The sequence below is a fragment of the Schistocerca americana genome, chromosome X (assembly GCF_021461395.2).
Source record: "Schistocerca americana isolate TAMUIC-IGC-003095 chromosome X, iqSchAmer2.1, whole genome shotgun sequence".
Lineage (NCBI taxonomy): Eukaryota > Metazoa > Arthropoda > Insecta > Orthoptera > Acrididae > Schistocerca > Schistocerca americana.
In genome coordinates this window covers 980,033,082-980,055,751 of record NC_060130.1, presented here as the reverse complement: position 1 = coordinate 980,055,751, position 22,670 = coordinate 980,033,082, and the positions used below count along the sequence as shown (strand labels likewise).

General features: G+C 36.7%; 1 protein-coding gene across 1 annotated transcript in view; it reads left to right on the top strand.

Moving 5' to 3' along the window:
• Positions 1-19,183, top strand: part of LOC124556573 (monocarboxylate transporter 3-like) — a 362,125-nt gene extending 342,942 nt beyond the window's left edge. Inside the window, exons 7-9 of the mRNA XM_047130532.1 lie at positions 43-282; positions 4,824-4,949; positions 18,567-19,183. Of these exons, the coding sequence (XP_046986488.1) occupies positions 43-282; positions 4,824-4,949; positions 18,567-18,727 (527 nt within the window). The 3' untranslated portion in view covers positions 18,728-19,183. The remainder of the gene's footprint in view (positions 1-42; positions 283-4,823; positions 4,950-18,566) is intronic.
• Positions 19,184-22,670: the final 3,487 nt, after the last annotated feature.

The window sequence follows — 22,670 nt, the reverse complement described above, 5'->3', positions numbered from 1 at the left end:
TATACTTGTGAAAGTAATATAAAATCATTAAATTTATGGCAGACAGGGCGACAATAAATGGTATGGACCAGTCTCTTGCAATGTGGTTGGTTTCAACAATTGGCATTGCAAACACAATTGGAAGGATAGGTTGTGGAGTCCTTGGCAGCTTTCCTGGCTCAAAACCGCTGTTTATAAACAATGTAGCACTATCAATTGGAGGAATTGCTACACTGCTAAGTGGAATATCAACAGCTGATGGATATCTTTTCTTCTATTCTGCTGTATTTGGTTTAGCAACAGGTCAGTATGAAATACCTTCTGAACATGGACAAATTATTGGTGTCCATGGGAAAAAGTAGTTACAAATTTGCTTATTAAGGTAAAATAAGATTTTTTTTTTGTATTTTTTCTTTCTGAATTCATTGAATTATGAAGTCTACAACTTCTCTTCAAGGAAATTTTAAAATTGATAACTTTTTACTTGCCATTTTCTAACCTATATGTTTAAGCTCAATGTTTATTCATCTTGGAGGATCAGTAGCAGAACTTGCTGTCAAGACTGAAATCTTGAGTTGTAATAAACTTGAAAAATGTATCTTTCAGTTTTTGAACATTTTCAATGAAAATAAACAAGAAACAGATGTGACAATTTGCTTTCCCTCTTTTGACATGGTAAATTGAATTGCCAACAAAGAGATATGAAGGAAACTTAGCAGTTTGTCACACATGTGCCAGAATGCAAAGGGAGAACTGTCCAAGTCAAAATTTAAATGTGATATAGGCAGTTCTTCTGTCCTGAAAGTGTTCTGTGGTTGCAGCCCTCTTTCAAGATTTGTTCCTTTATGTTTGCACCTGTAAGAATGCAACACAAGTCAAATTAAGACACTAAAATATGTGGAAATTTGTCTTGTCACATTCAGCACAAGAAATTTATAGATTGAGACCCAGATGACATGTATTTCGGAAATATATTCAGTAATAAATATGAGGGCTGCTTCGTAAGTAATTAAGCACTTTTTTCTTGGCCAATTTCAGTTGAAAAAATGCAAATTTTGTTGTGTGACATTGTGGAGTATTCCCTCTTCAGCTGTTATAGTTTCATGGGGTTCAGATAGTTGGTGGTGCTATACATACCCTTCAATATTGATTGATTGGCGACTCCATAGAGTGCTGTTGCACAACGCCCATACAATAAAATTAGAAGGAAGGTCAGCATTGGCAATAATTTTGATGATTTATTAACAGCAAAATTGATTTTCAATCACATAATGATCATCTTCAGTGCTGGAAGTTAAACATTTCACATGGTGATCAGTGAATAAGAAAAGACCACAAATACACTTGAGTATAAACCAACTGTTGGTAAGGACATACCTTTAGTGTACAAATTAAAGCTCATAGGCACTGGTGTCTAGTTATTAGCAGTAGAAGAAGCTATGAAATGATCACAATAACTGAAGTCACTATTTACATTCACCTATACAGCGGACCTCATTGTGACACGGGCTTGGAACACCCTCTATGTGATGTGTCACATGAAGACTTAACATTACTTTATTTGGCAAGAGATTACCACAAAATACCAAATGTGCACTTGGAAATCATTAATTGAATATTTCAAATTTAAAATTGTATATTAAAAACACGTAGCAAAAAGGAAGGGGGAAATGCACATCTTGCCAACATACACTGGCGTGTTATTTTCAAAACAACTTAAAAAAGAAACATGCAAGAATAAAAATCAACAGGTAAGTTCTAAGGTGTCAGATTACAGGACTAGTAAAAAAGAAAAATATACAAACAACATGACATCAACAGAATCTGTCATAACACAGTAACCGCTATCTGGCATGGGAAGTCAGAGGTGCAAAGTTCTTAATTTTTGTAAAATATTACGTTAAAACCAAGAAGTCAAATACATAAATAGGGGTGATTGTACAATATCTGCCACAATTTAACAGGTCAAAATGTCATGAAACACAATATTCTTTATAATTTTTTTTAGGGTGCAGACTAACAACTTTTTATCGTATTTAATGACGTGATGATTCACACATCTGATTATTCCCATTTGGACATGTTAACACATTAAAGCTGTTTCTAAGGCTTAATTACAAAAAATCATCATAATTATGAAAAGCAGAATGACATAAAAGCACATTGTGGCTGCAGAGACTGTTTAGTACACTCATCAGTAAGAACTACTGTTACAGATTGCAAAGAATTAGTGATACATTGGCTAGAGACACAAGTGTATAAAATACGCTAGCCTAGTAGAAACCTCAACTACCACACCTATTATTTACAGAAAATATTTTATTATATGATACAAAACAGAACTTGGGTATAAGGAAACAGTGTTCTCTTTAGAGTATAAAAACTTTGTCCCAAAAAATACATCGCACACTGGTTATACACTTTTGCACAAGCACTGGGTCAGAACCCATCATACATACATTTACAGTTGATACAACAGGCACGAAACTGTCAAGCAAACGGTTTTGAATACTCATATGAAGGAGATAATTTTATTACATGTCTTAATAGCAGCAGTGGAACCCCTTATAACATAAAAGCTGATTTTGAAAATACCCACATATCCAAAGTAGGCCATAAAAATTAATCTAAAATGCAAGGTGTGGATAAGTAGTAATATACATCATACATTCAGAAAAGTCATAACTTAGGAAAGTTAACAGTACAAATTATTCCCAAAATATACATCGTACTGTAGACAAATTAGAACCAGATTATACACTTTTTTCCACAATTACTTACTAAAGCAATTAAAAAAACAAGCAACATGAAATTATCACTTGAAAGTGATGAGGATTTAAATTTCTTATCTATTGGCAAAAAATGTAAATTTTCATAACCAAACACTTAATGTGTAGTGTGCATTGATTTTGTTAAAGGCCTATTATGACTGTGAGTTATGTAGCCTGACCACCAGTTGACAAATGTTATTACAAAACCGATGCTAAAATTACAAGCCAATTACCAATCTCTATAAAGAAACTCAAAAAAATGCTGTACATTAAAATATGTTGGCTAGTGAGAAGTGTGGGTAACTCCAGTTCAGCCATCTGATTCACACGTATTACCTAGTAGGTGAGAACAATATTAACATAAATAAACATATTGTGATGCAGTTATGAGATACGTTTGCATATTTTTCTTTTCTACTACTCCTGTAATCTGACACCTTATAATTTACATGTTGATTTTTCTTCTTGAATGTTTCTTTTTTTTGATATTTATTTTTTTATTATTATTATTATTTTTTTTTTTTTTTTTTTGAAAATAACATGCCAGTGTATGTTGTCAAGATGTGCATCTCCCCTTCCTTTTTGCTATGCATTTTTAATGTACAATTTGAAATTTGAAATATTCAATTAATGATTTGCAAGTGCACATTTGGTATTTTGTGGTAATCTCTTGCCAAATAAATTAATAAGCCTTCACATGACACATCACATAGAGGGTGTTCCAAGCCTCTGTCACACTGAGGTCTGCTGAATAGGTGAATGTAAACAGCAGCTTCAGTTATTGTTATCATTTCATAGCTTCTGTTACTGCTAATAACTAGACACCAGTGGCTACGAGCTTAAATTTGTATACTAAAGGTATATCCTTGCCAACAGTTGGTTTATACTCAGGTGTATTTGTGGTCTTTTGTTTCTTATTCACTGATTGCTATGTGAAATGTTTAACTTCCAGCACTGGAGATGATCATTATGTGAGTGAAAATTGATTTTGCTGTTAATAAATTATCAAAATTACAGCCAATGCTGAGCTTCCTTCTAATTTTTTTCAATATTGCATCTGCAACAGAAGTGTGTTCCCTGTAGAGAGCTGTTATTGGGGTTTCTTTTGGTGGGAAACCAGAGCATGACAGATATTCATAGACATTTGCAGCATATCTGCAAATACCATGCAATAAACAAAAGCATGGTGAGTTGTTTAGTAAGGCATCTATCACCATTGCAACATGGTTGCACAGACTTGTCCGATCTCCAGGGCGCTGGCAGGCTGCACACAGCTGTGCCTCCTGCAATGTTGGAGCATGTGGACAGTCTCACTCAAGATTATCAATGGATGCAAATGAACTTCTCCTTCTCCACGACAATGCAAAGCCTCATATAAGTCTGCACATCTGAGAGGAACTCACAAAACTTCACTGGAGTGTTCTCCCTCATCCACCCTACAGCCTGGATCTTGCACATTCAGATGTCCTTCTGTTTGGTCCAATGAAGGGTACACGTTGTGGGAAGCAGTACGTGGATGCTAAAGACGTTATTGATGCAGCAAGTCGTATGCTCTGATGTCAACCAGTAAGATGGTACCATGTGGGTGTACAGGCCATTCCAGTAATGTGGTGTAGGGCCATCTCACTGAATGGAGCTTATGTTGAAAAATAATGTGATTTACCCAAAAGGGTGGGGAATAATATGGTGTACTGGAATGCTGAACAAAAGAAACTACTATTTTAGAAAAGTGTTGTGTTTCTTATTGAATGTCCCTCATACATGATTAATTAGAATTAAGTAATTTACAAGAAGTTTCAATCAACTGTTCAATACTCAACAAATTAATGAAATTACCTACATATTAAATTCAGCTATGAAACATTTTCATGAAATTTGAACAATATAAATACATTTTATATACTAGTAAATAATATCTCATAAAGGAACATGCAAAACTACATAAATTAAGCAATTTATGAATTTTTTTACGAAATTTATTTTAAGTGTTTTTATTTTAAGTGTTATTAAGCTTCTACTGTGTTGCAATAAGCTATTAGCAGGGTATTAACTAATTTAAATATTTTATTTCAGCATGTTTTGCCTCACTCCGTTCCCTAATTATAGTGGATCTACTAGGACTTGAACGCTTGACAAATGCTTTTGGATTAACATTGATGTTTCAAGGGGTTGCTGCTGCCATTGGATCGCCTCTTGCTGGTATGTTGATTTTCTTTTGATTTTATGTAATGCACTGCTTTTGTTGTATTTGGAGGTGCTGAAGAAGTCCACCAACAAAATAAGAAATGTAAAATTATAGATAGTTTGATGATGGAGAGTAAGGCCTGGAGTAAAAAACTGTTTTCTGATGCCAAAATTGAAATGCGTTAATATTAATTATATCTGTGTCTGTGTGCTCCAAAAAATAAATGCAAACATGACTGTCATATGCACAGATGTTTTATGACAGTAAAAGATAATAATAATAATAATTACTGAAAAACTTTAAAACAGGAAAAGCCAAAGAAAGATTGGAAAACTATAGAAGCACACATGATCAGGGTAATGATAAAGACCACCTATAAGAAAGTAACAGAAACGTTTGGAGCAAAGAGGAAATGAACAGCAAAAAGCTCAAATGGGAAGACATTACTAAGTTAAGAAAGGAAAGGTGAAATGTGAAAGGGGTATATACAAAGGCTATACAAAGGAAATGAAATTAAAGGTAATGTTATGAAAAGAGAAGAGCAAGTAGATGAAGATGCAATGGGAGATATGATGCTGCAGTGTATCCCCTATGTTATTCAAGATACATATTGAATAATCAGTAAAGGATACCAAGGATAAAATAGGAAAATGAATTAAAAATCAGGCAGAAGAAATAAACTTTGATTTTATGATGTCATTGTAATTCTGCCAGAAATGGCAAAGGATCTGGAATATAAGATGAACAGAATAGATAGTGTCTTTAAAAGAATTTATAAGATGAATATGAACAAAAGAGAACCAAGGACAATGGAATGTATTCAAATAAAATCAGATGACACTGAGAGAATTATATTAACAAATGGGGCAATAGAAGTAGTTGGCAAATTTTGATACTTGGGCAGCAAAGTAACTGAAGATACTAAAGTAAAGTAGAGACAACATAAATTGTAGACTGGTAGTACCATGAAAAGGATTTCTGAGAAAGAGAAATCTCTTATATTGAATATAAATTTAAACGTTAGGAAGTCTCTTCTGAAAGTGTTTGTCTAGTATTTTTTACTACTTATTTTATTTTATTTATTTATTAAATGGAAGTTTAGCTTTGTACAGTGGTGGAATGTGAATGATAACATTGAAGACAATAAGGAACAGAAGATTTTGAAATGTAATGCTACAAAAAAATGCTGAACATTAGATAGGTAGATTAACAAACTAGTGTGTTTACTTTTTGCATCATGCAGTTGCAACTGTAGCGGTTATAAAGCTAAGTACTGACAAAGTTGTTTGTGAACTGTTATACAGTTATTAAATTTAATAGTTTACAGTGGTGTTTCATGCTCTTTGTGGCACTATAACAATTTAATAAACTTATGGAAACATTCGCTCGCTGTGTGTTGAAGTCATTTAGTAAATTTCATGCTTTAGTTTTCAGCTGATGTTTCTTACTGTTTCTAGCGAAATATTTCAGTAAAATTTTCATTGAGTGTTTTAACTTTGTTAAGTGTTAAAGTGACCACTTGAATTTTTGGTTTTAGCTAATAATTTTGTGAAGTTTTGTTGGTATTGGTGTTAGTTGTGGTTTAGTAGTGTTGATACAAGTAGTTGCTTTCTTAGTAGAGAGAGAATTTCGAGACAGCTATTGTTAGTTCTATAAATAGTTCTACAAGTATAACTGAACTTAAGTAAAATAGACGTATAGTCATTTTCAGTAACTGTAAAGTTTTACCATGGGTGAGAAGTGTGGTCTCTGTCATAGGTTTGTGAGTAGTGGGTTACGGTGTGGAATTTGTTCAAAGTATTTTCATCAGGGGGGAATGCAGTGGGCAAGCCAGTGGGCATTCTAGCAAGATCCTCTCCTGGGAATGCAGAACCTGTAGTAGAAATAAGTTGACAGAGGACCAGGAACGTAAGATCTGTGCCCTTCAGGTGCAGTTACAACAAACAAAGGAGGAACTAGATAGGTTGAGGAGGGTGAAGTGTGCTGGGAATGGGAACTGGCAGATAGCAAGAAGGCAGCTAGGAGGAGGAGATATTCAGAAAGTTATACTTTGTGTATATGCAACAGATTTGACCAACTGTCAGAGCTGAGTGGAGAGGAGCCTCTTGTAGCTGCAGGTGAAGGGAACATACAACAGTCCTCAGCAGGTAGGAGGCTTAGGTCAGTTGAAAAGTCTTACAGAAAGATAAAGAGGTGTGGGCCAGTAGTTGCAGGAAGTGTTGGGGAGTGAGTACCAGGTCACCAGTATTGTGAAGCCTAGTGCAGGGTTTGCTCAGGTGACTGACAGCATAGGGGAGTTATGCAGGAATTTTACGAAGGAGGATCAGGTAGTGATAGTGGGTGGAGCAGGGAACAGTCATGATAGGGATGGGGAATATGATCTAGGTGGTGACCTGGTAAAGATTGCTACTCAAATTGGTGGCACTAATGTGCATTTCATGCAAATATTTCTGCGTCATGATTGGTCTCATCTTAATGCGGCTGTTAAGCACATTAACAAGGGGCTGGAGAGGGATCTGATGGCAGAGGGTATGAGTCACATTTCAGTGTTGCCAGTTGAGTCTATCAGTAGATCGGGTTTCACTAGGCATGGCCTGCACCTTAATAGGTATGGGAAGGGGAGGCTGGAAAACCTTATAGGTGACAGTGTAGAGGGTGGTGGTGGGATCACTCATGGAAAATTCCTGTAGTAGTTGGTATTAGAACTGCACATTTTGATAGACCTGATAATCATACCTACTTAAAGGAAGTCACTCTAAGGGCTCACCTTCAGAGGACATCATGTTTCCAAGAAGAGAAGGAATTAGCATATTTCAACAGAATATAAGAAGTATTAGAGATAAAGTTAGTGAACTGCTTATAGAAGTTGACTCTGTAATTATTGGTATATTGGAGCACCACTTAAATAATTTGACAGTTCAGAGGCTTCCTTTACCAGGATACAGATTAGCTGGCTGTTTTTCAAGGAGTTCCTTGTGGGGTGGGGGAGTGGTCATGTACGTAAAAAACAGTATTCCATATGAGTCCATAGACATATCACGGCACTGCACTGAACGGATATTTGAATGTTGTGCTAGGGCAGTTGCATTTAGTGAAACTAAACTTCTAATTGTTGTTTATAGGTCCCCTAACTCTGACTTAAGAGCATTTCTGCTCAAGGTATAGAGGGTTCTTGATTCATTTTGTAGGAAGTACCAGACATTAGTTACATGTGGTGACTTCAATATAAATTTTGTGTATGATGGAGCAAGAAAAAAGATGTTGGTACATCTCCTAAATTTGTATGATCTGATGCAGACTGTATTTTTTTTTCAACTAAGGTGCAGGGGAACAGTAGCAGAGCCATAGAAAATATTTTGATTCATTCTTCGTTACTAGATGGGCATTCTGTTAGTAAAACGGTGAATGGCCTTTCACACCATGATGTGCGAATTTTAACACTAAAAGGCTTTTGTACTCAAACAAATGTCACATATAATTAAAACCTATGCAGGAAAGTTAATCCAACAACAATAGAGAGTTTTTTAAGCCTCATCAAGGAACAAGAGTGACAAGATGTTTATAGTACCGATAACATAGATGACAAATATAATGATTTCCTTAACACATTTCTCATGCTCTTTGAGAGTTGTTTTCCATCAGAACATTCTAAATGGGGTACTAGCAGTGAAAGGCACCCCGGGTGCCTGACTGGTGGGATAAAAATATCATGTAGAACAAAGCAGGAATTATATCAAAATGTTAGAAGTAGTCACAATCAAGCTACAGTAGCACATAACAAACAGTACTGTAAGGTGCTTAAAATGTTATTAGGAAGGCAAAGAGTATGTGGTATGCAAATAGAATAGCTAATTCACAGAATAAAATTAAAACCATATGGTCAGTTGTGAAGGAAGTGTCTGGTCAGCAGCACAAGGTCGACAATATAAAGGCAGTTCATAGTAAAAATATTTCTGTTACTGATAAATCAGATATATGTACAGTGTTCAACAATCATTTTCTGAGCATAGCTGGTGAATTAAATAAAAATTTAGTTTCTACAGGGAATCATATAGCTCTCTTGGCAAATGCCTTTCCAAGATTGATGTCTGTAATACTCCTCTGTGATACAGACAAGAGGGAGACAGTGTCAGTAATTAAGTCACTGAAGACTAAAGACTCTCATGGATATGATGGAGCGCCTAGCAGAATATTGAAGTACTGTGCTGCATATGTTAGCCCTGTATTTACACATATTAGTAATTTTTCCCTTAGGAATGGTCAGTTTTCTGAATGATTAAAGTACTCAGTAGTAAAGCCGCTTTATAAAAAGGGAGAAAGGCATAATGTAGACAGTTTTAGACCTATTTCTGAAAACGCTGTGTATGTAAGGATAAATGATAATTTTATATCACACGATTTGCTATCAAATGTACAGTTCGGCTTTAGAAGTCATTTAACAACTGAAAATGCCATATTATCTTTTCTCTGTGAGGTTCTGGAAGGATTAAACAAAAGGTTTTGAACAATAGGCATATTTTTTGATTTAACTAAAACATTTGATTGTGTTGATCGCAAAATATTGCTCCAGAAGTTGGACCATTACGGAATACGGGGAGTAGCTCACAATTGGTTCACCTCTTGCTTTAGCAACAGACAGCAAAAGGTAATTATTCACAATGTTGAGAATGGCTGTGATGTGGGGTCTGAGTGGGGTGCTGTCAAGTGGTGGGTGCCCCAAGGATCAGTGTTGGGGCCACTCCTGTTCCTTATTTATATAAACTGTTTAACTGTACTGGAGTGGAAATGAGGACAGAAGGAGAATTGAAGACATAATGGTAGTAAGATAGGGATTAAAAGAGGAAGTGAAGAGAATAAGTGATAGGATGATGCAGACCAAAATATCACTCAAGGGGATGACCATAGAGGTAACACAAGTGTATGCCCTGCAGGTGGGTTGCACCTCTGAGGAAAAGCAAGAGTTTGAAGAGGAAATGCAGAAGCAGATGGGAAGGAAGAATATGATAGTAATGGGGGATTTAAACACACACGTTGTAAGAGAAAGACAAGGCTGCGAAAGTGTGCTTGGACCAGAGGGTTGGGGCTACCGAAATGAGGAAGGTGAAAGACTATTGGAGTTCTGTCAAAGGAATGATGTGCTGGTTGGGAACTCTTGGTTCAAGAAAAAGGAGAGCCACAAGAGTATCTGGTACAGTCAAGATTTAAAGAGGAGGTCGATAGTTGACTACTTCCTGTACAATAGTGAGATGAATAGGAACATCCTTGACATTATGGTATTACCATCAGAGGCCTTGGATAGTAACCACCATTTGCTGGTAATGAACCTGAGAGGGACTAAGGATAATAAAGGGACAGAAAACCAGGAAAGACTTATAAGGGTATGGAAGTTGAAGGAGGAAGAAAGCAGGCTACAGTACCTACAAGTAGTAAAGGAAAGCATCCCAAAGGATGAACCAAAAATGGTGGAATAGGAATGGGGTAGATTCAAGGGAACATTAATAAGTGTGGCAGAAGCAATAAGTGGGAGGACAAGCAACAAAAAGAGACGGAAGGAAACATGCTGCTGGAATGATAAAACAAAGGATAAAGTACAAAAGAAGAATAGAGCCTTTAGGGTATTGTTCCAGAAGAGAACAGTAGAGACAAGGGAAGAGTATCAGGCAAGAAAGAAAGAAGCAAAAAGAGTGCTGGTGGAGGAAAGAAAAAAGTGGATAGAACAGTGGACCAGAATGATGAAGAAGGATAGTGAAGGTTCAAAAAAGGTGTTATATGGGATGATTAAAAGTAAGAGGAAGAATGGTATGACAGATTATGCTGAAATGGTGAACAAAAGTGGACAAGATGTAGAGAATAAGAAGGAACTCAAGAATATGTGGAAGGAGTATTTTGAGAACTCCTGAATCCGAATGGGGACCTGGATGAGGGGGAACAAGCCGAGGAGAAAAAAGTGGATGAACAGCAAATAGAAAAAGATCTTACATGGGGAGAAGTGAAAGAGGCACTGGGCAAGATGAAGGGAGGGAAGTGACAAGGTCTGGATGAGCTAAGTGTAGAGATGGTGGGAGCAGCAGGAGAGGTGGGGATACAATGGCTATATCGAGTAATGAAAATTGTGTGGAGACATAAGATGATCCCAGGAGACTGGAAGATGAGAATAATTGTCCTGATCTTTAAGAAGAGAAATAGAAGAGAGTGCAAGAACTATCGGGGTATAACAATGATGAGTCATTGTGCAAAGATTTTTGAGAAAATTTTGGAAGCACAAATTCGGGCAAAATTAGAAGGAAGAATGAGAGAAGAGCAACATGGCTTCAGAACAGGAAGGTCCATGGTGGATCTAATTTTTGCTGCAAGACAACTGCAGGAACAGTACTATGAATATGGAATAGATCTACTAATGACCTTCCTGGACACAGAAAAAGCATATGATAGTGTACATAGAGGCAAAGTGTGGAAAGCCCTGTAGAACAGAGGAGTAGCAAAACAGATTATTTGGAGGATAAGGGAAATGTACCATGGAAGTGTGAGCAGTGTGAAAGCAGGAGGAGAGAGATCAGCTTGGATTGAACAGAAGAATGGCTTGAGGCAGGGAAGTGCACTTTCACAATTACTCTTCATTGTAGTGATGTATGATACAGTAAGTACAGTAGCACAAGGAATTGGTGAAAGGAAGATGAAACCTATGGTGTTTGCAGATGATCTGATGATTTAGGGGAATAAGGAGGAGGAAGTACAAGAGCAGCTGGACATATGGGAACAAACAGTACAAGAATATGGGATGATATTTAGTATAAGTAAGATTGAGATGATTATCACAACAAGAAAGAAGGAGAGAGGAACAACTGGGATAACAACTGGTGAGGAGCAATTGAGGAGAATGGAGAGTTTCAAGTGACTAGGAAACCTGATACAGGAAGATGGAAAAAAGACAGAGACATAAACGAGCGGGGGAGAATAGCAGAAGCATTTCGGAAGAGTGTCAGAAGCCTGATATGGAGCAAGGATGTACCCTCAAATCAGTAAAAAGGTTATATACCAGTCATACTATGTCCCAATTCTGACATATGCATCAGAAACCTGTGTTATAAAAGGAAGAGAGAAAAGGAAAGTAGAAGCTAATGGGATGAAATTCTTGAGAAACAGTATTGGATTGACAAAGATAGACAGGTTAAGAAATGACAGGATCATAGCGTTAATGAAGGTGGAACCATTACAGAAGAGATAGAGAAATCAAGGCTGAGATGGTATGGACATGTTAAGAGAATGGAGGAGAAGAGGATACCCAGGAGGATACACAAGATGAAACTGGAAGGAAAGAGACCAAGAGGAAGACCGAGAGACAGATGGCTGAAAGGAGGAGAGGAATGCATCCGAAAGAAAGGAGAAGACTAGGCCAAGGTGAAGACAGAGAGATGGAGGCAAGAGAGAAGGCGATGGAGAGGCCTATGTTCCATACAGACCCAGCCAGAGGCTGGTAACTATCCATGATGATGATGATGATGATGATGATGATATCCTCTCTTGTATTATGGGTAACTACAAAATATTTCTGTTTGCTGATGACACTAGCTTGGTAGTAAAGGATGTTGTGTGCAACATTGTCTTGGGTTCAAATAGTGCAGTTCATGACATAAGTTCATGGCTTGTAGAAAATAAACTAACACTAAATCACAGTAAGACTCAGGTGTTAGAAACCACCCAATTCAACAAAACCTGACATTTTAATTTCACAGAATGGGCATATGATTAGTAAAACTGAATAGTTCAAATTCCTAGGTGTTCAGATTGATAGTAAAGTGTCGTGGAAAGCCCACATCAAAGACTTAATGCTGCCATTTTTACTTTTTGAATGGTGTCTGAAGTGAGTGATCATTCTACATGAAAATTTCTCTACTTTGCTTATTTTAATTCTCTTATGTCATATGGTATTATATTTTGGGGTAACTCTTCCCATTCTAAAAGGATATTTTTGGCTCATAAATGGGTGTTTTGGGCAATAAGTGGTGTAAGTTCACGAACATCTTGTCAACCTCTGTTCACGAGTCTGGGTATTTTGACATTGGCCTCTCAATATATATATTCCTTACTGCCATTTCTTGTTAAAACAGTATTAACTTATTCCCAAGAATAAGCAGCTTTAACTCAGTTAATACTCAGCAGAAATCAAACCTGCAGCTGGATCAGACTTCCTTAACTCTCGTGCAGAAAGGTGTGCAATATAGTGCTGCATCCATTTGCAATAAGCTACCACTAGAATTCAAAAATCTTAGCAGTGCTCCACCTGCTTTCAAATCAAAACTGAAGAGTTTCCTCATGGGTCACACCTTCTTTCTGTCGAGGAGTTCCTTGGAAACTTAAGCTGATTCTTGTTGTACCATTGATTGTGTTTATTTAAACTTATGGCTTGACTTTTTTGGGTTCATAAACATTTTATTTTTACCTGTTATTACTTTTATGTTGTAATTTCACGTACTGACACATTCCATGACCTTGGAGATTTGCTCCTTAATTTGTTCCTACAGAACTTGACATGTGAACAGAAACTGAATTAAATGGGATGAAAAGGACTTTGGGCCACAACATAATTCATGTATATTCGAATCAGTTTCTTTTTTATCATCTTAATTGTGTACTGGTTCCAAAAAATTGCCCAAGCAACTTACATGTATCTGTCTTTCTTAGATCAGAAATTACAGTATACAGAGCATTTGGACTCAGAAATTTAACACTGGCTAGGATTTTTAAAATGCTCAATGTTATTGATAAAACAATGGTGATTCTAAATAAACCTTCATAAAACACTGTATACTGAATGGTGTCCTAAAATAGTAATAACAAAATTTGCTTGACATATTCTTAAAAGACTGTCTCTATTCATTCCATATAACTCTGTAAGTATTGATAAAATGTGGCTTAAATTCAAAGAAATAGTGTTGATGGAAACTGTGAGTTTCGTACCAAGTAAGTTAACAAGAGATGAAATAGATTCCTCATGGTGCACAAACCAGGTCAGGACACTGTTGAAGGGAAAAGAGAAAGGAAAAAAATGCACACCAGATTTGAAAGAATGTAAAATATACAAGATGGACAAGACTTACAGATCCTCAAAACTTGGTGTGCACTTTAGTGTGAGATGCTTTTAATACTTTCCATAATGAAACACCAAAGTAGCTGTACTAAATACATAAAGTAAGATAGACTAAATATTTCAAACTTTGAACCAAGAACAGCTACCAACATGAATAATTTGTAAGTAAATGGCCTAGGTGAATTAAAGAAACTTAAATCACTTAGAGGTTGGTCTTCCAGTCCAGGCTGTGTACCAATTAGGTCCCTTTTGGAGTATAATGGTAAAGTAGTTCTATTTTTAGCACTCATATAAAACCACTTGGTTGATGAAAGATCCATACCTAAAGACTAGGTACTTGCACAGATCACTCCAATATGCAAGAAAGGAGCTCTAAGTAATCCATTGAATGACAGACCTGTATGACTGACATTTATTAGTGGTAAGATATGGTAGGATGTGTTCAGACATTATGAATTACCTCAAAGGACACACTCTATTAACACACAATCAACACAGATTCAGAAAAGATTGTTTTTCTGAAACACAACTGGCTCTTTATTCCCATTAAGTAATGACTCTTATTGATGGAAGCATTCCATAATTTGAAATTTCCAGAACATGGTGGCTTCTAATCAAAGTTCCTGCCTATGTAGTATCATATCAGTCCATAAAGTTTTACGTATTCTGCTACTTCCACCTACAAGGTTCAAATTAGACGGAAAGAGGAACATTTTGATATTTCTGTCCAATTATTTTTTAAGTAGTAGTCTAAATTTGTTGAAAATTCTAACTGTGGATGATTAGACGTAATTACTTACTATGGAGAGGAAATGTCAAGTAGTCAATAAGCACATAAAAAAGCTACTGATCATTTTATTCCATCTTTAAAATTTTATTCCTCTTCAGACCTTTACCCCCACTGACATACACATGCTCAACCACATTTTCCCAGCATTTAGTTCAACTACTGTTAGTTGTCGAGGATGATGTTGATTCAGAAGAGGAGAAGGATAAGGATGCGCAAGGATTAGAACAGCAAAAGCATGTCCTGGTGCAGAGAGACATCAGCAGCTGTAGGTTGTTAATGGAAAAATATTGAAGGAGCTTGGGGCAGGGGGTTATAGGCTGCTGAGAAAACAGTGTAGAGGAAGGTGTGTAAGTGTGTAAACATGTCTAACGTGAGGAAAAAGTAGATAAATATGAACCCCGTGATCAGAGGGTGGGAAATGGGGTGGTAAGAGGAGTACATACCCCGGAAAACAGAGAATAGAAGAACTTCAGCCCAAAAGAATCACAAAAAAGGATTCGTCCAGTCTATGCAATTTAGAGAATATGATGTTGGTACAGAAAATCCAAATGGAACAGGTTGTGAAGAAGATGCCAAATTGACCGTATTTGTCTAAACATCATGCCCGCAATTAGCTAGTCAAGGTACTGTGTGCAAAAATCAGTTTTTATGAATTGCACATATGAGAATATTTCCTCTGCTAAGCAATTTGGACTAACATTTCTCCTGCATGCTGAACTCAAGGTGGCGCAGTTGCTAGCACAATGGACCCACATTTCAAAAGACAGTGGTTGAAATCATCCATTCTTAAATCACTCCAGACAAATGTCAGGATGGTTCCTTTGTAAGGGATGTGGCTGATTTCTTTCTGCATCCTTTCATAAACTGAGCTAATGCTCCATCTCTGATGACCTCATTCTTGACTTTAATCTTCCTGCAGTCAGAACCCAGTATTCACTACTCCCTGGCCTTCTCATTCCATTATCAGCCTAACTACAATGCTCCCCCTCCCCTCCTCAAGGAATCCCACCAGCCTCATACTTGTTTCTGCTCCTCACTTTAGTAATAATGTTGATAGGCCTCTTTTGAAGTTTCTATAGTGACCTCCCTCTATCCTGCCCCTGTCTCCAGTTACCTCCCCTTGGATCTATACACACTACATGTAACTATGTCTGCTTCCATTAGGCAAACACCATATGAGTCTGTATTCATGTCCCCTTACTACATCCATTCATTCATTCATCCATTCATTCATTCATTCATCCATTCACTTATCATGTTCCTTGGATCCCATCAAGAAGGAGATCCTTCAGAGACATGGAACAAGTCAAAGTATACATGAACATGAGACAAGGACATCACTGAAGTTCAATGTGTGTGCTGTTTTAGCAGTAACCTATGAGTATACTGCTTAATACAATTCAAGCTAGTGCGTTTTTCAAACAAAATATTTTTACATCTGTAAGTACTGAGTCCTATTTTCAGTCAATTAGTAGATTTATAACAAATACTGGTACTGACCATGTAACTAACAGAAATTTTCATTCCTCAATCTAGATATCCTGATAATTTTTAGAAAGAGGTGTTTAGGAGGTGTGTTTTTAATTTTCTTTTTGGATTGGAAGGGATTCTCTATTTCTTGCTTTATGTTAGATGGTAGCAATATCTTACCACCTGAGTGCATAACCCCTTTCTGACCCCTGGACAAGAAGTTAAAGTGTACATGAACATTATTTTTGCATCTTTAATTGTCACTGTGTATATTACATTTCAGTTTAAACTGATTTTTATCATCAACAAGAAAAATCATTAAGGAGGAACTGAGCATAAGGATTCCATGATCCTTCTGCAAGATGTATGATTACCTATTTTACATAATATTATTTCTGCTCACTTTCACCAAATAAACATTTTATTTACTCTATGTGCATTATTTCAGAAGATAGTTCCATAAGGTAATGGGAAGTGAAAATATACAAAAAAGCCAGCCCTCTTGTCTTTCGATTAACACACTAAGAAATGCCTCTAAAATTATAAAATAGTGAACTGAACATCTTGATTTGCTTATCAAAATGTCTACTCCGTTTCAAATTATTATCCAACTTGAATCCAATGAATTGTACACATTGTGCTCTATTCAGTTAATGACCATTAATGTCTACTTCTAGCACTAAAAAGTCATTATTGCTTGTTTGAAACTGCATAAGAAGAGTCTTCATGAGGTTATGACTTAAGCTTATAGCTGTGGACCACTTTGACCCTTGATTAACACAGTTGTGTTGCTAGCAAACATTACAGCTACAGTTTGTGAACTGCCTTTTTAAGTAATCGGAAGATCATTTATGTAGATTAGAAACACAAAGGGGCCAAGTACCAAAACTCTGTGGCAGTTCACATGTTATATTACTCAAATCTGAGGTTATTTTCATGTCAGAGACTTTGGTAAGGTCACAGAAATACCAACAGGGCCATTATTTTTGTTCAGCTTTGCTAGCACTTCATTTATGAGATCTCACGTTGGTTTCAGTGTGAAGAATCCTTCACAAAAACTAAACTGAGAAGCAGTTAACAAGCTTTGCTTGGTTAAGTGAATTAGTATTCTGTTAATGTTCACATTGTCAAACCCTTTTGAAAATAGTGAAATGACTGATATAGGTCTGTGATTAGAGGTGGTTTGCTTATCTCCAATACTGCAGATAGGTGTTACTACAGCAAATTTAAGTCTTTCAGGAGATGGGCCCTGAGTCATTCACTGGTTACACAGGTGTCTTAAGAGTAATTGTAGCAAGTCAGCACAAGATTTTAGTATCCTGTTATAAACACCACCATAACTAGCAGAATTATTACTTTTTAGACACATGGCAAATTCCATAATATCCTTATGGGTTGTATGTTTGAAACTAATGTCTATTAGTGTTACCTGCAGTGTCTGCACGTGTAAATCTGATGCATATGTGTTTGGGTGTTTATTACTGGCTACAGTATTTGCAGCTACTATCATGAAGTAGTCAATAACTTTGGAGGCCAATGGTTTAAAGTGTCACTAAGTAATCAATAAATTTGGAGGCCAATGCTTTAAAGTGTCACTATTTTTGACAGAAATATTTTCTGGGAATTACCTCCTAAGCTTTCATCTCTCCCTACCTCTTGTCCCTATAAAGCTCACTCAAATTACTTGATAGTTTCCAACTACTTATTCCAGGTTACAGTACCAGTAAGTTTAACCATTTGTATCCGTGGAAAGGGGGAGGTGGAGTAAAGTGTAGTATGCATTGAAAAGAATGCCATTCAAAAGATAAACTACAAATATCAATTTATCGTTTGTCTGCCTAGTGACTGCTCAGTGCTTTCTCTGTGTGGTAAACAGTTGTCTTTACATAAACTATTTTATTCTAACCATGATTTAAAATTATTGTATTACGATGAAAATATTAATGACTTTTTGGTGTCTGTTTATCATTTGACACACAGTCTCATGAGTAGAAACACTTCTTTGTGCCAAATATAAGATTATCTCTCCGATTTTTGTCACAAACTAATAATGCATACAATGACCTCAATTAATAGTTCCTTTACATAATTTTTCTCGAACATAATGGAGTAAGTGACCTTGAATTCATTATTCACAGCAAATAAATATTAGTTGAAACTGGATCACATGTATGGTGCATTGTAAGTCACTGATACAACTGCAATTAGTTATACATCCTATCTACAATAAGAACATTGAAATTTCTCATCTATTTAGAGTTATGCATAATTTATTCACTACAGGTGCATTCATGGAAGCAACAGGCAGCTATGATGCTTCATTTTACCTCTCTGGTGGACTCATACTGGCTTCAGCAATCATCCTGTACCCTCTGGGCAAGGTCAATGCTTGGGAAAAATCAAGACAAAAGAGAAAAGGGGAGAAAACAAACTGTGTTATATGACATGATATATAGCATGATACTCAATAATTATTTGATACTCAGATGTTGTATGTGAGTGACTGTAAATACATACAGAAGACTTTTCTGTCAAAACAGAAAATTTCATTGAGTTTTCTTGTGGACTCACTGTATGCACTGTAAAATATTCAAGTTTGAGAGGAATATCAAGTACAACAAATATTGATGTTTCAAAGTACTTCGTACTAAATGGAAACTGTTTCATATGTGCCATATAGATATTGAACTGTGTATAAAATGTACTACTTTGACAATAATATATTACTGCTGGATTCTTTTTAATAATGAAAGCTTGTACAGAGATGAAATGAGTTGTTAATTATGTAATTTTTGTATTTATTGGTGCTCTGTGTACATAATGTAACTGTACAGCATTTACTTTGTCAATATTTAGAGAAAATGTATTTGGCTATAATTTATCACCTGCACATCACCACAACTGGGTAATAAACATTTTTTACAAACTCAGTTTTATTAATATTTTTGCACTGACCTTGTAAAACTCACAGAAATTCTTCTGGCAACTCTCTCTCTCTCTCTCTCTCTCTCTCTCTCTCTCTCTCTCTCTCTCTCTCTCTCTCTCTCTCTTTTGTGTGTGTGTGTGTGTGTGTGTGTGTGTGTGTGTGTGTGTGTCTCTTTAGAGGGTTTGTCACATCTTCTAAGTGTTCTGCCAACAAAGCACAGTCTTTGTTTCGCTGTCCCCACAATATTATCTATGTGGTCTTTCCAATTTAACTTCCTCGTAATTGTAATTCCTAGGTATTTAGTCAAAGTGACAGCCCTTAGATATCTGCAATGTATCATATACCCAAAATTTATCGGATTTCTTTTAGTACCCATGTGGATGACCTTGCACATTTCTTTGTTTAGTGCAAATGCCACTTCTCGCACCATACAGAAATTCTTTCTAGATCATTTTGTAATTGGAATTGATCATCTGATGACTTTACTAGACAGTAAATTACAGCGTCATCTGCAAACAATCTGAGGGGGCTGCTCAGATTATCACCTAGATCTTTTATGTAAATCAGGAACAGCAGAGGGCCTATGACACTACCTTGCGGAACACCAGATATCACTTCTGTTCTGCTCAATGATTTACCTTCTATCGCTACGAACTGTGGCCTCTCTGAGAGGAAATCATGAATCTAGTCACACAACTGAGATGATACTCCATATGCATGCAATTTGATTAATAGTCACTTGTGAAGAATGGTATCAAAAGCCTTCTGGAAATCAAGGAATATGGAATTGATCTGAGATCCCTTGTTGACAGCACTCATTACTTCATGCGATTAAAGAGCTATCTGCGTTGCATAAGAACGATATTTTCTGAATCCATGTTGGTTATGTATCAATAAGTCATTTTCTTCAAGGTGATTCATAATGTTCGAATACAGTATATGCTCCAAAATCCTACTGCAAATTGAGGTCAGTGATACGAGTATTTAATGCACATTTGGATTACATTAGTAGTCAGCTCAATGCAGAAAATGTAATAGTTATCAAAGCAGAGTACAAAAATGAAATAAAAACTGAACATGGACAGATCATCAGGAGAGACCTAAACTAAATAAAAAAAAGGTGCAGGGATTACAAGCTGGGAGTTTTGGAGAATAGGGTCCAGGATTTTGTGCTCATGAAATGAAGATTACTTAATCTGGAAATCTGCAGAGTTGTGGCTTTACTGATATTGGCTTGTAATTTTTTGTGTCAGTTTTTATTCCATTTTTGTACACTGGCAGAATTTCATTGATTTTCCGTAGGTCAGGGAATATTACATCCAGAGAAAAATGGTATGTATCACACCTCATGCGGTAAATAATTAAAAACTTTAAATTAATTAAAACAGTTAATTAATTAATTGGAATATCTTCATCAGAAGGTAAAAACAGTCAGTGTCCATACCACCTGCCACTGCTTTTAGCAGTCTGCCTCTCACAGATACATATCAAAAAATGGCTCTCAGCACTATGGGACTTAACTGCTGTGGTCATCAGTCTACCTCTCACAGCTACATATCATTCGGTGATGCAACGCTGTACCGGACAGTACTGATTCTGTAAAGAAATTGTTGTTGTGGTCTTCAGCTCAAAGAATGATTTGACACAGCTCTTCATGCTACTCTATCCTGTGGAAGCCTCTTCTCATTTGAGTAACTACTGCAACCTACAGCCTTCTCAATCTGCTTACTGTACTCATCCAGCAGTCTCCTTCTAAAACTTTTATCCCTAAGAGTTCCATCCAATACTAAATTGATGATCCCTTTGTGTTTAAGAATGTGTCCTATCAACGAGGTATGCACATTTCGTTTGAAGAATAGAGAAGCTCAGTGGGAACTGGATGTTACATGAGAAGGCAAACAACTGGAGCATTGTTCAACACCAGTATATCTGGGTGTTACCCTTGACTGAACTCTGTCCTTCAACAAACATTGCCATAACGCCAGGCTGAAAGTTAGTTCACAGATTAACATCTTGAGGAAGCTCACATCCACCACCTGGGGAGCAAGTCCTCACATCCTGAGAATTTCGGCTCTTGCTTTGTGTGTGTCTGCTGCAGAGTATGCTTCACCTGTGAGGAGTGCAGCCACTCACACCAAACAGGCTGGTATTGCAATCAGTGAGACTATCTGAATCTCGTTGGGATGTATGAAGCCAACTCCAGTCGATAAAATCTACCCGATTGTTGGAATAGCTCCCCCCATTATTAGAAGGGCTGTCACTGCTGATGTAGAGAGGGCTAAGCAAACTCATGATCTCCGACATCCACTACATGATCATCAGGCTGTAGTCTGTTGACTGAAATTGAGAAAGAGCTTCATTGCCAGGACTCAACCACTAGAAGGAACACCAGAGTCTAACCACATCACCAGGTGGAAGAGCAAGCTACCACCTGATATCCCTGTAAAGGAAGAGCTAGCTCCAGGAAACGACTTGCCCTACCCTATTTGGAGATCGCTCAATTGTCTTAGGGTGGGTGTTCCTCTTTGCAAGACCAACATGTGAAAACAGGGCATTCTTCCAGCTGATGGAGATACATCCTGTGAGTGTGGAACAACACAAGACCCGGCTCCCCTGCTAATTTGTCCTCAACTTGAACAACCCTGCACAACACAGGACATGATCGAAGGAAACAACATGGCCATTGGAGTTGCTATCTTCTGGAAATGCTGACCAGATAAGGAAATGAATGAATGATGAACCAATTCCTTCTTTTACTAAAATTTCTTTTTGCCCCAATTGTATCCAGTACCTCCTCATTAGTTGTACAACCTACCCATCTCATCTTCAGCAATCTTCTGTAGCACCATATTACAAAAAATTCTGTTCTCTTCTTGCCTAAACTGTTTATCCTCCATATTTCACTTCCATACATGGCTGCACTCCACACAAACACCTTCAGATAAGGCATCCTAACACTTAAATCCATATTTGATGTTAACAAATTTCTCCTCTTGAGAAACCTTTTTCTTGCCATTACCAGTTTACATTTTATATCCTCCCTACTTTGGCTATCATCAGTATTTTTGCCAACAAAATAGCAAAACTCATCTACTATTTTTGGTGTGTCATATCATAATCTAAATCCCTCACCATCACATGATTTAATTTAACTACAGTCCATTGCCCTTGTTTTGCTTTTGTTGATGTTCATCTTATGTCCTCCTTTCAACACTCTGTCCATTCCATTCAAATGCTCTTTGCATTAGATTAGTTTTTTGTTCCATAGATCCGTGCTGTGGAGATCCTCATGGATGTAGAACATGTCAATATTTTTTTTTAAGCTGAAATAACAATACTAATAGTATGAATATATGCAATACATCATTTGTTTCTATTTAAAAATTCCTCAATGGAGTAAAAGTGGTTGGCCACTAGTAAGTCTTTCAGGCTCCTTTTAAACTGATCTTTATTTGTAACTA